This window comes from Microtus ochrogaster, linkage group LG3 (genome assembly GCF_000317375.1).
Source record: "Microtus ochrogaster isolate Prairie Vole_2 linkage group LG3, MicOch1.0, whole genome shotgun sequence".
NCBI classification, from domain to species: Eukaryota; Metazoa; Chordata; class Mammalia; order Rodentia; family Cricetidae; genus Microtus; species Microtus ochrogaster.
The window spans coordinates 8,423,399-8,438,347 of NC_022029.1; the positions used below are offsets into that span (position 1 = coordinate 8,423,399).

Below are 14,949 nucleotides of genomic sequence, written 5' to 3' on the forward strand. Positions count from 1 at the left end.
AAGAGACAGTAGCAGGGAAAGAGGAGAGACTAAGATTCTATGAAGTCAGAGTTGATATTAAAATATAACTTACGCAGAAAAGCAAAGAGAATATATATCTTCAGGGTCATTGATGAAAACTTAAAATTAATAACAATTTAGGATTAAAATACATTTACACACAGAGTACTACACAGCAAAAAATAATAATAACGGCATCTTGAAATTTGCAGGCAAATAGATGGAGCTAGAAAACATCATTTTGAGTAAGGTAATATATACCTTAATATATACTCACTCATAGGTGGTTTTAAAACATAAAGCAAAGAAAATCAGCCTACAAATCATGATCCCAGAGAACCTAGAAAACAATGAGAAACCTAAGTTAGACATACATAGTTCTAATCTTCGTGGGAAGTAGAAAAAGATAAGATCTCCTGAGTAAATTGAGAACATGGGGACCATGGGAAAAGGTTGAAGGGGAGGGGAGAGGCAGGGAGAAGGGAGCAGAGAAAAATGTAAAGCTCAATAAAATCAAATTTGAAAATGAAAAAAAAAATACTATACAATGAGAAGTGCACAGATAACAATATTGCCTGTAGTTTATGAGACTGAGTTACTGTGTGCATGCTAAGTCTGTATTTGGTGCAGCAGAGTTAAATGTGCAGACATACAGAATATCATACAAGGGAACAATAAAATAGCTAGCACAAAGGTATTTATCCTCACAGCAGGTTAGTCATCTCAATATGTTTTCACAAATTTTGTCATGACAAGAAACTTTTATAGAATAATTGCTTGCTTTTTAAAAATGTAAATAAATAATAAAACAATTTGGTTTTTTAAAGCTATATATCAACCTGTAGGAGAGTGGGTCTGTTATAAATCTAAGCAACTGAAATCATTGCAGAACATTCTTTCATATATAAAACTATAAGTACAAAGTTTACACAATTCACAGATATTTACATTACTATTTTAAAATCAAGAGATAAAAGAAACTAAAATAGTAGATATTGTGTAAGAGAACAAACATCTCTTCATCCAAATGATTAGTTCTTGATTTTTATATGGTTCTTACGCTTGAAAAATAAAGTATCAAGTATTTTAAAAAATACCACAAAAAATTATGTGGGAGAAAGTAACCCAAATCATGTAGTTTAATGCAGCCAATAAAATGAACATACATGATTATATGAAGGGGTTCTTTGCATTTGGTTCACCCTAGAGCTAGATTTTGGTCATGAGCATCTTGTTTTTAAGAGAATGCTGTTTTGTTTTGTTTTGTTTTGTTTTGTTTTTTTGAGTCAAGATAGAGGGATCTCTTACAGAACACCACTGCATGAAAAATGGACTCACTTGGGAGTTGCTGTTTCTCTTGGACTTAGAAGGCAGTCTTCTGGGAAGGAGAAGTTCAGTGACCCAGCTGTCCTCCATGCAGTTTTTTTTATTTTTTTATCAAAATGTTTTTAATAGCAAAAGACTGAAATGCAGTTATAGAAACAGGGATTTGGCATTAGAAGATAACCAAGCCAGTAATGAATATGAGGTTAGGTACACATTCCTCTTTATATTGGTGTTCTGCTTTGGCAATCATTTCAAAAACATTATGGGAAAATACGCTGAAAATTGCTTCCAGTGTTTAAACACTTTCTTGTCTTCTGAGATATTTTAGGACTATCTTGAAAGTTTTGCTTTAAGTAAGTTATGAAACATATTTTATTTTATTTGTCCCTTTTAGTAATTCCTAGTCACGTTGAACTTGAATATTCACAGTAGATATTTATTATGCTGTCTCTTATGAATGTGTTCCCATTGCTTGTTTCTGATTCTCTGAGTCTTCACGTGGAAGTCAGTAGAGCATAAATCCAACTCACAAATGGCACCTGGTTACACTCAGGGCCTTAGAGCCCTCCACATCTTGTGTGGTGTGCCTTAGAAACCAATTTAGTTTCTTTTAAAAAACCAAGCATATGGTGACTAAATGAGGCAGGGCTATAGAGACTTCATAAAGAGAAGATAGGGAAATTCAATTCTGAATAATATTACCTTTTTCTTCTCTCACCATGGACATAAAACTATCAGAAATAAGATTTCTGGCTCCAGAAAGAATAAATTATTGTATTAAAGACTTCCTAGTAACCTGAAATATTATGTATTCCAAAAAATAAAAATCATGATTATACATATATGGAAAGTTTCGAAATAGCTTATGCATACCTCCTAAACAAAACACCTCAACAAGAATATACCATTTTTACCATTCTGTAATTTCTCATCCAATTTATTTTGCCTTCTGAGCTAGTTATCTTTTCTGGGTCTACAAGTATAATCCTAACAGCTTTGATTACAGAAAGACAACAAATTATCATTTTCAGACAAAGACAGGGAACATGTTTTCACTCAAAATTTTATACTGATTCTTATACTTACTGTAACTAACATGTCCCTTTCCAACTGACTACAACTTGATCACAATAATAAAAGAAACACTGACAATAAATGTATCCACAAATAAGTACTGTCACTGTAACTTCATTTGACATAATGATTATAATAGCTATGGAAAATATAATAAATAATTTAACAGTAATCCATAATGACTAACATTATGGATTATATTAAAATATTTAATTATGGGTCTGAAACTAGAACAGTTATGTTATAAAATTAATATATGCTGAAATATATATTGTTATAGAGTGTGTATTTATGTGGGTGCATCTATTTTGAAGTTCTCCTATCTTCTAAAGGAAAGTTAAATAATGATAGTGTTCAGAAGAAAGAGAAATCTTTCCAGTAAGATGTTCATGCTTCCTTGTAGAAAATACAATCATTTGGGGCCATTTGTCATCTCAGTAATCTGTTTAAAAATATGTGTTTGTGAAATAAATTGGTAATTACATTTACTAGAACCTCCCTAATAATATTATGTTTTGAATTTTATAACCTACTTTTCTCCTGATATAAAAATTTGCCGAAACAGTCAGCTGTAACTTCCTAAAAATATCTCTATTAAGGTAAATTAGATTTTGGTTAAAATATAGAATGTTTCAAAGCTTAAAATAGACAAATTTATCCAATTACTGTTTTCTGCTACCAAGTGATAATAATCAGACATATTTTCCTGATCTTCTTTTTATTTGGAGAGAAAAATAGTAGAAGTAGAGCAGAGAACAAGAATAATAAGGTGATAGAGAGACGTTTCAGAGCTCACTGTCAGAACACACCCATGTATAAGGAAATAAAGAGAAAAATGAAAGAAAGAAAGAAAGAAAGAAAGAAAGAAAGAAAGGAAGGAAGGAAGATATTTTTAAAGCTTGTACTTTTAAACAACTTAATTTTGAGACTCATATATGTACACACAGATGCATGTGAAATGCATTTTTATCATATCCATCTGCATTTCCCTGTTTCAATTCCCCTTTCCAATATGATACCCCCACTTTTTGTTTTTATTTATTTTGTATTTGCTTAGTTAGTTATGTATGTGTATGCAGACATGTGTATAAGGACACGGATGCCAAAGGCAGAGAACAATTTTGGCTAGTCATTTCTCTTCTTCCACTGAGTCAGTCCCCAGGCTCTAACTCAAGTCCTCAACCTTTGAAGCAATTACAGTTATTCATCCAGTTTTTGTCCCTCTCAGTCCAATTAAGACTGCTCATATGTACTTGAGTGTGGGGCCATCCACACAATCGTTTATAATCTTCTAACAGTAACATTGCTAAGGAAAAAAAGAAAGGTTCCCCTTTCTTTAATAGGCATCAGCCTCTAATAGACCCCAAGATAAGGATAATGACTCATGAATGACTCCACCATTCATGATAGAGTCTTGACTCACTTGTTCTTGTGTAGATCTGTGCAAGTGATCACAGATGCTATGAGCTTGTGAGGGCAACAGCCGTGTTAGTCAAGAAGATAGCATTTCATGGACCTTTTCTGTATCCTTTGTTCTTGCATTCTTTACAACCCTTCTGGGTGTTTTTTGAGGGTTCACAGATACTTATGATTGAACACTTCCAGTCACATTCTCACAAATTTGACCAGTCATGAAACTATTATAACCACTGCCTGCTAAAACACAAGCTTATCTGACTTATAAAGAAGGAGACATCTCAAGTCAGTTGCAGCCTGTTTCCCAGATCTACAGATTCTGCCATCGGTTTTCTAAATAGAACTTTTAATAATGTTCCTATTTTTGCTGTTAATACCATTTATTGGACAGAAAGTTCACACATATTGGCAAGCCAGGTACATTATTTATTTATTTATTCTTATGATAAGTAGAAATAATTCTAACTCAACAAACAAAAAATACTAAATCTCAAAAAGAGTAATATATTATACAGATTAGGCTTGAAGGATACAAAGGATACAAAAGATAAAGAACACAAAGTTGGGTAGAAAGGGCCAGGAATTTTATCAACCATAGTGAATATAATCAAACGTATTACATGAAATCTTTGAAGAACTAATTTTAAAGTCCCTCCTTTAAAAAGTAGCAATTTTTACCACTTCTCAAATTTGAGACTCAAAGCTAGATTCCTAGTTAAAATGATCTCTTTCAAGAACTCTAGCTTTGGTCACTATAAATAAACCCTGAGACTGGCCTGGCAAGTCTGGACAAGCAGTGCTACAAACAATACGGGAGTAACCAGCCATGACTATGATGGGAAAAACTTGTAAGGAGAGAGAATAAACACAGAAGAGTAGAGATGTTGGAGCTTTGTACATGCAGGAAACTTTCTAATACATTTTGAAAAAAATCAGCAAAGATAACACTCCATCATTCTCAAATGCTATTAAACCAGCAAATGCAGAGCAATTGTTTCTAGAACAAATACAGGATTAACTTATTATCTATACTTCTCATTACCTTTGCCAAAGGTCAATACTTACCTTTGTTTTATGTGGATTTCTAATTAATGACACTGTATCATATCTGTGTTTGCATACACACACACACACTATTTGCCATAGAAATAAATAGTAAACGTATATCAACATTTAATATACTAATATTATGTTTTATATTATATTAATAATGTTTAATATAATAGTATTAGTATATTAACTGTTAATATATTCACTATTTCTTTATTTATTTGACGAATAGTTTATTTTTGAGTAACTCTTAATAACAAAATTTTCATGGAGAAAATTTTGTTTCTGATATCCTTTTAAGTTGTGACTTAAGTGAAATTTATCCAAGTTTAATATAATGATACAGTCATGATACTGATTTATATTTATTAGTTATTTTCAGAGTAGAGGTCTTGCTGCTTTTTTTTTTCATTACCAAGTTCTTTGTTTCTCCTTCGGGAATGTCACTGTACCACAGAACATGAGATGTTCAGTATCTCCATATACAACAGTCCATTCTCTGAGAATCTACATCATATGTGCCCTGAACAGAATTCCTCTTCTCTTCCCAACATAGAGCTCTTCCTTTGAAAACAATAAAATAAATCTCTCTGAGATAACTGTCTCCCAGCCGTATTTGAGATCTCTCAGATCAATTAATTTTAAGATCAATCTCAAAACACATTTGCAAAACAGATGACCAAGATTTGATCTGTTTAAAGCCACATTAAAACCAAACTCATTTAAAGTTTCAAGTATTTCAACATTGAAGCATCTTCCACCACATGCTAAATTGAATTCTGAAGTCTAAAAGTGTATAAATTGCATGGGTACTCAGAAAACATCAATCTGTGATTTTCTTACCCTCAACAATAAACAGAGCCCTGCCAGGATGAAGAATTTCCGTGTAAAGATGGAAAGTGCATTCCAATGGGGAACCTCTGTGATGGACACACACACTGTGCTGATGGCTCAGATGAAGAAGACTGTGGTATGTTTTTTTTTTTCTTTTTATTGACTTTTATTTAGCTCTACATTTTTCTCTGCACCCCTCCCTGCCTCTCCCCTCTCCCCCTTCAACCCTCCTCCAGGATTTCCATGCTCCCAATTTTCTTAGGAGATCTTATTTTCATGAAGATACTTGGGTTACTTTAGCTTTGTTTTTGGATTTCCCCAACATGGATGGACGGTTGCATGATTTGTTTATTTCAAGTGCTGAGGAATGCAAGTCTCCCTCTTGATAGCAGCACATCTAGAACATTCTTCTTTGCAGTAAAACTAAAATACAGGCAGGCCTCTAGTTTGTGTGTGTTGCTTGTTAAACTTGATAACACATAATAACTGTAGGTTTAGGGCAAGAAAGATTCAGTCAGAAATCATAAATATCAAAGATAGAAAATAACACAAACCAGGCACCATAGTACCTGTCGCACTGACTGCTTATTTTGTTTATTGCCTTCAGAAGAAGCACCTGAACGCATATTTTAACTGAATTATCTGGATTTAACAAGTTTAGTTCTCAAGTGTCTTTTATTTTTTCTCTTCGATTGGATCCAGGCCATGCTCCCATTTCAAGTTCCAATGATGACTTAATTAATTGAATTATTGTCCCTTGTTTTAATTTCTAAAAAAGCGATTACACATATTATGTGCATTGCACTATAAATAAGTGTGATAAAGGAGTGTCATATTAAGAAAATACTAGATTTAGCCCTGAAGAAACTGAGTGTTGGAGAAGTTATGTATCTGTCAAAGATCACCTACCTCATATAAACTAAGGATAGTTTTTGAGTCTCTGTCTGTTTAATTCAATACTAAATTCTTTTATTCAAGAATAAAGCAAAACCAGTAGCAGCATGGTGTTTGTATGCCAGACTGCCATCACAAAAAATTATTTTTCTAGATAACTAGGTGAGGTTCAGGCCCTTTCTGGGTATAATGACCATAACATTCTTTGCAAAATGTTTGTAAGGTGGCGAGAAGATGGTGGCAATCATATAGCAAAGAGAACAAATGAAAACAGAATGATTCTGGAAAAGGCCACATGAGGAAAAAAATGAGCTTTCTCTCCTGAATTTCATTTTTCCTTCTTTAAGTGACTAAGTTTAAGTAATGATTTTCATAAATAACTTCTAATAACTTAAAAAACAAAATGACTAATTTTATTTTGTTCATTTGCTGGGAAATAAACTGGAATGTTCGTGCTTTTTATTCATTTTTTAATTATAGAAAAAAATATGTCAACTAAAATTCTATTTCTCAACTTATATCTTCCAAGATACTCTTCAGAAAAAGCTACAACCAATTGCTAATATCTAATTATTGAGAATGAGCACATTTTAGTTAAGCCCATTATTCTTCTATGAACTTAACCAAAATGACCCTATGTATAATCCAATATCCTTTATATATCTCTACTTAACTAATGGTATTTCAAGAATGTGGTTGGAAATTCTAAAATTATAACTACTTATGGGATGCAAAGTAACATTATGCTTCATGCATACAATGTGGAGTAAACCTAGCTAATAATTCTGCATAGCACCTTAAACATTTACTTATTTTGTAATGGTACAGTTTGAAATATTTTTAGCAACTTAAAAGTGCATAGTTAGCATATCTGTACTGCACACTTGGACTCAAATAGCTTACTTCCTCTTGTCTAGATGAAATGTTTCCCTTTAACCAATATTTCCACACGGCCCCCACTCCCTGTCTTCATGTAACCACATCCTATGCTCTGCATTTTCAGTGCGGTTTCTCAATGGCACAATGAACAACAATGGTTTGGTACAGTTCAAAATCCATAGTGTTTGGCATGTCACTTGTGCCGAGAACTGGACTGCACAGATTTCAAATGAAGTTTGTCAACTCCTGGGACAAGGGTAAGTGAGCCTACTAAGCTGTTTTACCTTTTGTTGTTATTAATATGTTTATAGTCTGTGTTTGTGTTTCTGTGTGTGTGTACATGTATGCATGTGTGTGTGTGATATTTATACACACGTGGATGTTAGAGAACAGCATAGTTTTGGTAGGAATTATATTTTATTTGTTTTATAATCAACATAGATTCAAAAGTGTTCAGGAAAATACTTGCAAATCAAATGTGGACAAGTATTAGAAAGATTATCCACTATGACCAGAAGAATAGTCCCTCACAAACTTCCTTCATTGACAGTAGTCACTAATAAGAATGGAGCCTCAAGATATTCATCAGTGTGATTATAGGACAAGGCCAGTTCAGACACCCTCTCCTCTGCCGCCCAAGGACCTAGTTGGGGACATACCTGTGGACACCTAGTATACCCTCTAGAGCCAAGTCTCTTGCCAACCCTAAAATGACTCCCTAAATGTAGATATCTTCTTCCCTGCTCCTATATCCACCCTTCCTCCATCTCAAACATCCCACTCCCCCAAGCTCTCCCCAACCCTCCCCTTCTTCCCTCTTTCTCCCCCTCTCCCCTTCCCCTTACCCCACCCTCACCCCCATGCTCCTAACTTTTGCCAAGCGATCTTGTCAGAGCAGTCACTTTTACTGATAGTGAATTAAGTTTATCTGAAATTTATAGTATCAACTTAGAAAATGTTTGTTACCAAAATAAAAAAGAGGGAAACAATGACTAAACTCATCTTAAATTATAAATTATGCTAATATATTGGCAAAAATATTAATTCTCTGAACATTTTGTGCATTGTATTTTGATCATAAAGGTCACCATCTCCCATCTCCTCCCATATCTAGAGCTCTTTCCAAACCAAGCCAATTTTGCATTCCCGTTCCTTTTGTTTTTGTAAACTCATCAAGTCCAATTAGGACTGATAAATCTGTGTCCCTAGGGTCAACTACTGAACACCAGGAGGAGGCACAACCTCAAAGAGAACTGATTTTCCCTCTCCCAACAGGTATCAGTTAGTAATGGGTCCCACCTTCTCTAAGAGGAACCTCATTGGGGATTCAACACATAAAGCTTTTTGCTATTTTTTTTTTGAGTTCTACTAGAACTTAATACCTTAATTTTATTAATTATTGTTCTGAATCTCAACAATTGTTAAGAAATAAATATCAGCAGAGGAACTAAATTAGCTCACTTAACTGCAGCTATATCTAGACATATAGAAGTACAAAAAAGTTGTCTAACTATAAATCATAACGTTTTCCACCATGAACTGCTAAATGGTTTTCTGATGCATTCTAGAAAACACTGTCAGGCATGGTGGAACAAGCTTGTAACACCACGGAAAGCTGAAGTGAGATGATTAAGAATTCAAGGTCATCCTTGGATGTATAGTACCTCAAGGCTAGCCTGAGCTAGGTGGAATCCTATCTCAAAGACAAAACCAAAACTACTACAAATGAATGAACAAACAAAGATACATGCCTAGAAATTACCTGTATCTGTATCTTTATGTGATTTGATTATAGATGTCCATTTGTAAAAGATTGCATGGGCAGAGATATGAATTAACAATACATCAGATGGGTAGCTAGGCAACCTGGTTTCCATCAGCAAACATATTTAAATGGAACAGAAATTATTTTTTCATGTGTTAATAGTAATAGTCATTAAATCTAAGTGATCTGAAGAAATTTAAAATAAAGATATAAAGTTAAGGAAGAAAAACAGATTTATGTACACCAAAATCTATACATGAACTTTTGGCCAGTATTTGAACTACTTTTAATTCATGAAAACAAGTGCAATAAGTTGTCTTTTCAGTAAGGGATATTTTGTGCTACCTAACTAGTGGGTCACCTAACAGGATTTCCAGAGCTTGAGATGGCCTGTGCTTACACTATCACCATGGGGAAATCAGAGGCAAGAGAATTGCTGTTTAATGCCAGCCTAGTCTATCCAGCAATTTCAAGGACATTTATGGCTACATAGTGACATGAAGTCTCAAAGCAACAACAAAAATTTGTCTGGGTAGCACAGAGATTTCTTTTCATTTAGAACTCAAAAACAGTCTCACTGAAAATAACTTACCATGTAGCAGCCAGTAACACAATTTCAAGTTCTCCATAAACCTGTGTGAATTCTAGTTGACTGAGAGACTCCTATTGTGTATCAATGCCATGATAAAACCCAGCTACTATATACAGATATCTTTAGTGAATGATAATTTTCAGTCTCATGTGGAATGTTAGAAACATAGCAGAATTTCTAATAATTGGGCTGAAAGTTTCTAGCTTCCCTTGTCTCCTCAAATTATGTGCTTTCATAATGGGATACCTGAGATTCAGGCTTCATCTTAAAAGGTGATTCCCATCAAAGGAAAAGGCAAGAAGAGAATTTTATCACACACTATTCAGATGATCATCAATTTAATTTATAAGTATCAATTAAAAATTACATGTACTTTAGATGTTCATACATGTGCAAGCTACATCCTTTCTTAATACATTATAGATTGTATTCTAAAAAAATCACCTCAGTTTTAGTAGCATCTAACAAAAAAGAGCTGTGTAGTAGTACAGGTTGTATGAGGAATAACTTCAGAGGTGACATTTTTTATTCTGGAAGAGTCAACAAAATACAGAAGCTGACAATTTGTTGATTTTTCTAACTTCAAGTAAAACACTTGATAGTGACATTATCTCTGGATTCATACTTAACAATGTTTTAACTCAATAGCAATTTCACAGAGGTAATAGGGAGGCCTTTTCCTTTCTGTTAAAAGTTTGGGGAAGTTGAGGACTTCCTCAATGGACTTAGTTTACATTAATGCAGTTGAGGAGACTATATACATATACATGTAGACATGATTGTATATATGTGTGTGTGTGAACGTTTGTATGTCTATATAATAACAATAAACTAAGAGGTCATGAATTTGAAAGAGAGCAAGGGGGTATTTGGAAGAGATAGAATTAATGAAAGAGATTGGGAAAATATTGTAATTATACTCTCAAAGATGAAAAAAGTAAAAGAAATAATTTAAATTAATTTGAATTAAATAAGATGTGAAACAATGTACTAGAATTGATACGTGTATCTTTAGTGCATTTAAACTTTGTAAGTTAATTTTGATTATTCCTGATTCAAAAATAGAAGCATTGGTAATGATACTGTATAAAGTCATGAAATACATTATGACTTAGATTTACACGTTTATATGGTAGGGATAAACACATAAATAGAAAATTACTGAAAAATGAAAGGTGCTGCGGGAGACTTGAACTCAGTGACGGGATATCAGCAAAGTTCTTCAGGAGACTGGCCTACGTTGAGTGAATGCAAATCAGTTCTAAAGCACTGAGACCTATTTATTTGCATGGTATTTCAACCCAAGTTATACTGTCTGGTTCTCTGACCTTATTTCCTGTGGATCATAGTTCTTGCAGCAAGACTTGGAGACCAAGAGATAGGGTCCTTTAGTACAAAAAAAAAAAAAGTGATGTAATCCATTGTCTTAGATATATTTTAGAAAGTCCAGGTACTTGCTTTCTTCTGAAAAAATTCAGGTAATTTGTGGAAAGATGTTAATCTTTGTCGCTATGCATGCTTATTAGTTTCCATAGTGCCTTAGTACCCGAAAGAATATTACAGCATTAATGAGAGTTGTCTAGACTGGCATGAGGAAATGGAAAGAAAACTTGGTGTGTTTTAATGATGTGTTTGGTATAGTGGGAAATAATTTAGGATCTAATTTATTAAGCAGGCCCGGTAGTCTCTCAAAGTTATTTATGCAGATTGGCTATGAATTGCAATTCCCCACAGATTTGAGAAAATCGCATGAGGCAGATTTGATCAGTCTTTACTCCTTTATATTAAACACTTTAATTTCCTCCCATTTATAGCATGCATAAGTAAAAAGCACTTTGAATAACATTTTTATGTCTTTGATCAAAGTAAGAAAGAAGAATCTTTACACTGAGGCAAGTGTAATGCTAAATTAACAATGAGTTTTCCATCATGTTTTCTAAGAAGGAAATCCACATTGTTACAGCCCAATCCATGCCCATGGGATATGCCCTGCAAAAATTATTAAAATTAATCATTAATATTAGTGAGAAATTGAGCTAATTATTTGTTTTCTGATTAGGAATTCCAAGAAGAATTGTTAAACCTAAGAGTCCTATGCAACATGTCTCTACTTTACAAACCAGACTAGTTAATGCTATCCTCATATTCTCAAATCTGGGCAAGAAACAGACTTGCATCAATGTTTTTCTAGTGTGAGGTGTTGGTAAATACTGAGGTAGAGAATGAATTCTGTCTTTAAAATAAAGTTTCCATGATTAATTGGAAGACAGGGAAGAGAGAAATATTTTCATTTTCTTATGATCTCAAAAAAAAGAAAGATCCCACACAAACGCACATTTAATTTATTTCAACAATTTGACACAAAGTACTGAAACCTGAAATTAAAATTGGCATTCAATACTGGCATAAGTTGATAGTATTCTGGTTCCCACATGTAATTTCTGTCAGTGTCCTAAATATCTTCAAGTATATAGGAAAACATTAACTTACTACAACTGTGAACACACATGGAGCCTCCCACCCCCAACACAAAGAAAACCCATCAGGACAAGATATGAGAAAGATCAGAAAAGGTTTAACTACTACCTCTAATGTTGGTGACTCTGTATTTTCATTTTACAGAATATTCTGGTAGTAATTTTAATGCAGTAGAAGTTATCTTTCCAAAAACTCATCTAGAGCTTCTTTCCCTCCAACACCATAGTAATAAGGTGCTGTGAGCGGAGAGTAGTCTCAGCAGCTGAAGGTACATGCCACAAAATCAGAGAACTTGAGTTCCATTCAACCCGAGGAAGTCCATCCATCCAGAGGAACTGCAGGATCTTCTCCCACCCTCTCCCCTTTCTTCCTCATTTTCCTCTCTCTCTCTCTTCTTCTCCCTTCCCTTATGGTCCCCCAAATAAATTCTATTTTCTATTTTTTCCTTTTACTTAAAACTTCCAAACAATATATTTATATTTTCATTTCATTTATTCATATATGAGAATACACACCACGCAGAGCAGGGACGGAGAGAGAGGGAGATGAGAAAAAGAAGAACTACATGCCCTGTAGTTCCTGGGAATAAATGGAACCAAAGTTCTCAGTTTGGGTATCACTCACCTTCAGCTGCTGAGACTATTCTCCAGTCACAGCTCCATATTACTAAGGTGTGGTGGATTGCAAGAAGCTCTAGATGAGTTTTTGGAAAAAAAAAATCCTACTGTATGAAAATGACTACCAAAATGATGACAGTAAATGATGCGCTGTACTGAGAACTTATCATTTATCTGGCATGCAAATTACAACCATTCCCCCTGCATCAAAATTAAAAATTCATTAATTAAAAATAACTGAGGAGCAAATGAGCTGCAATACTTTGACAGCTTCCAAAATTCATATCTGGTTAATTCATTCCCTTACAGGGCTGGTTAAGGCACATAGGCAAGGGCTGCCAAAAAGGTATAATCCAAGAGCTAGGACAGGATGCATGTCTGGGTATACATCAGTTGTCTAGCTCACAACACACACACACACACACACACACACACACAAATATCAATACATACAATAAATAAAATTAATGAAAATAAAACCAGTAACACTGAGAAGATAAACTTAAGGGAGAACATGCTATTCACATATTCTAGATACTGTCTACAGAGAACTCGCCTCCTTGATAAGCTCCTAAAAACCTCATCTCTCAGACACTTTTTTGGTTGCATTGCCAGCAGTCTGTTTTCATCCAAACACCATTACTTCTGTAAGACAGTAGAGAGCAATGGCAAGATTGACCCATTGTTTTCTCTTTTGCTGAGACTATGGAGCAATGCACAGAGGAGGGATTGGTTAGGTCAAGACAACTCTTCTACTGACATTTCGTTACTTCTATGCAAATGTCCCAAACTTTAAAGAGCTTAGGTCAGAAAAAACTAAACTTCATTAAGTTTGTCTACTCGCTAAAAGTTTCTCTAGGTGAATGGTAGATGTGTTACTATAAATGTAGTAAATGAATAAGATTTGCGGTTGAGTTACATTCAGTTCAGACATAGTGTTACCTAAGTGCCCACTGCTGAGACTATCGGAGTGCAGTTCTTTGTCCAGACTCTCTTCCAACCACCAACCCCCTGTCTATAAATGTCCTGAACTCTCTCCTGCCAACTCAATCCCCTTCTTTCCCTCCAATCCGAAAAGAAAGGCCCTCATTCTCTAAAAGCTTTTTTAGCTTAATCCCACCTGGCTCTATTCACGGTTTAAACCTTTTGGGGTGTGAAATGAGGTACAGGGCCGGGATGCAGTATTTGCAGCATGCATTATTATTCCTTCAGCTTTAGTGTGTCTAAAGGCTTAAAACATCTCTACCTAAGCTCTGGCTGCAGGCAAGAATCCTTATCTCAGCAAATGCAGTCTGAGTAGCAAGACAAAGGAGAGGCAACCTAAGCAGGGCCTGAGAAGAGAGGCTGAAGACTGAATACCATCCAAGCAGCCTGGGAATAGCCCTTTTTCTCTCCCTAGAATCTTTTGTATTTTTATAATTCATCAATGACCTAAAAAGTGTTAATGTTTACATGTATATGCTTCTCTTCTCGCATAGAATAGACTTCTGCAAGTCAGAAGAGCCCTTTATGGGAATATAAGCCATAGAAATAATAAGAATGGCTTAGAAATAAGTTGCTAGAAGACACTAATATGTAAATAAGGTAAAACTGTATGGTATGATACTAAATATCTAATCTTTTCAGACAGTTGTAGAGATGGGCACTGGAGTTATCAAAATCCATAGGTCTGGAAATCATCATAAAAATTTAATTGATTGTAATCATCTTGATTCCATTCATACCAGTTTGGAGAACTTTTTTGAAAATAAGTGTCAACATGTTATAGAATATTTGTACACTGTGTGAAGATACAGCTGTGATTGGCTTAATAAAGAGCTAAACGGCAAATTGATAGGCAGAAAGTATAGGTGGAACCTACAGATAAAGAGAAGAAGCAGTAGCAGATAATCGAGGTGCAGAGGCGATGACAACAAGACATAGACAGAGCTGGACATACAGAAATAAAGATTAAAAAACCACAAGGTAAAAGGCAGATTAATAGAAATGGGTTAATTTAAATTACAAGAGCTAGTTAGGAACAA

At 34.4% G+C, this 14,949-nt stretch overlaps 1 protein-coding gene across 1 annotated transcript in view; it reads left to right on the top strand.

Annotated features, from left to right (window-relative positions):
• The window catches only part of Tmprss15 (transmembrane serine protease 15), a 107,305-nt gene that overhangs the window by 70,258 nt on the left and 22,098 nt on the right, over positions 1 to 14,949 (top strand). Inside the window, exons 20-21 of the mRNA XM_005360611.1 lie at positions 5,726 to 5,836; positions 7,598 to 7,730. Coding sequence (XP_005360668.1) covers positions 5,726 to 5,836; positions 7,598 to 7,730 — 244 coding nt within the window. The remainder of the gene's footprint in view (positions 1 to 5,725; positions 5,837 to 7,597; positions 7,731 to 14,949) is intronic.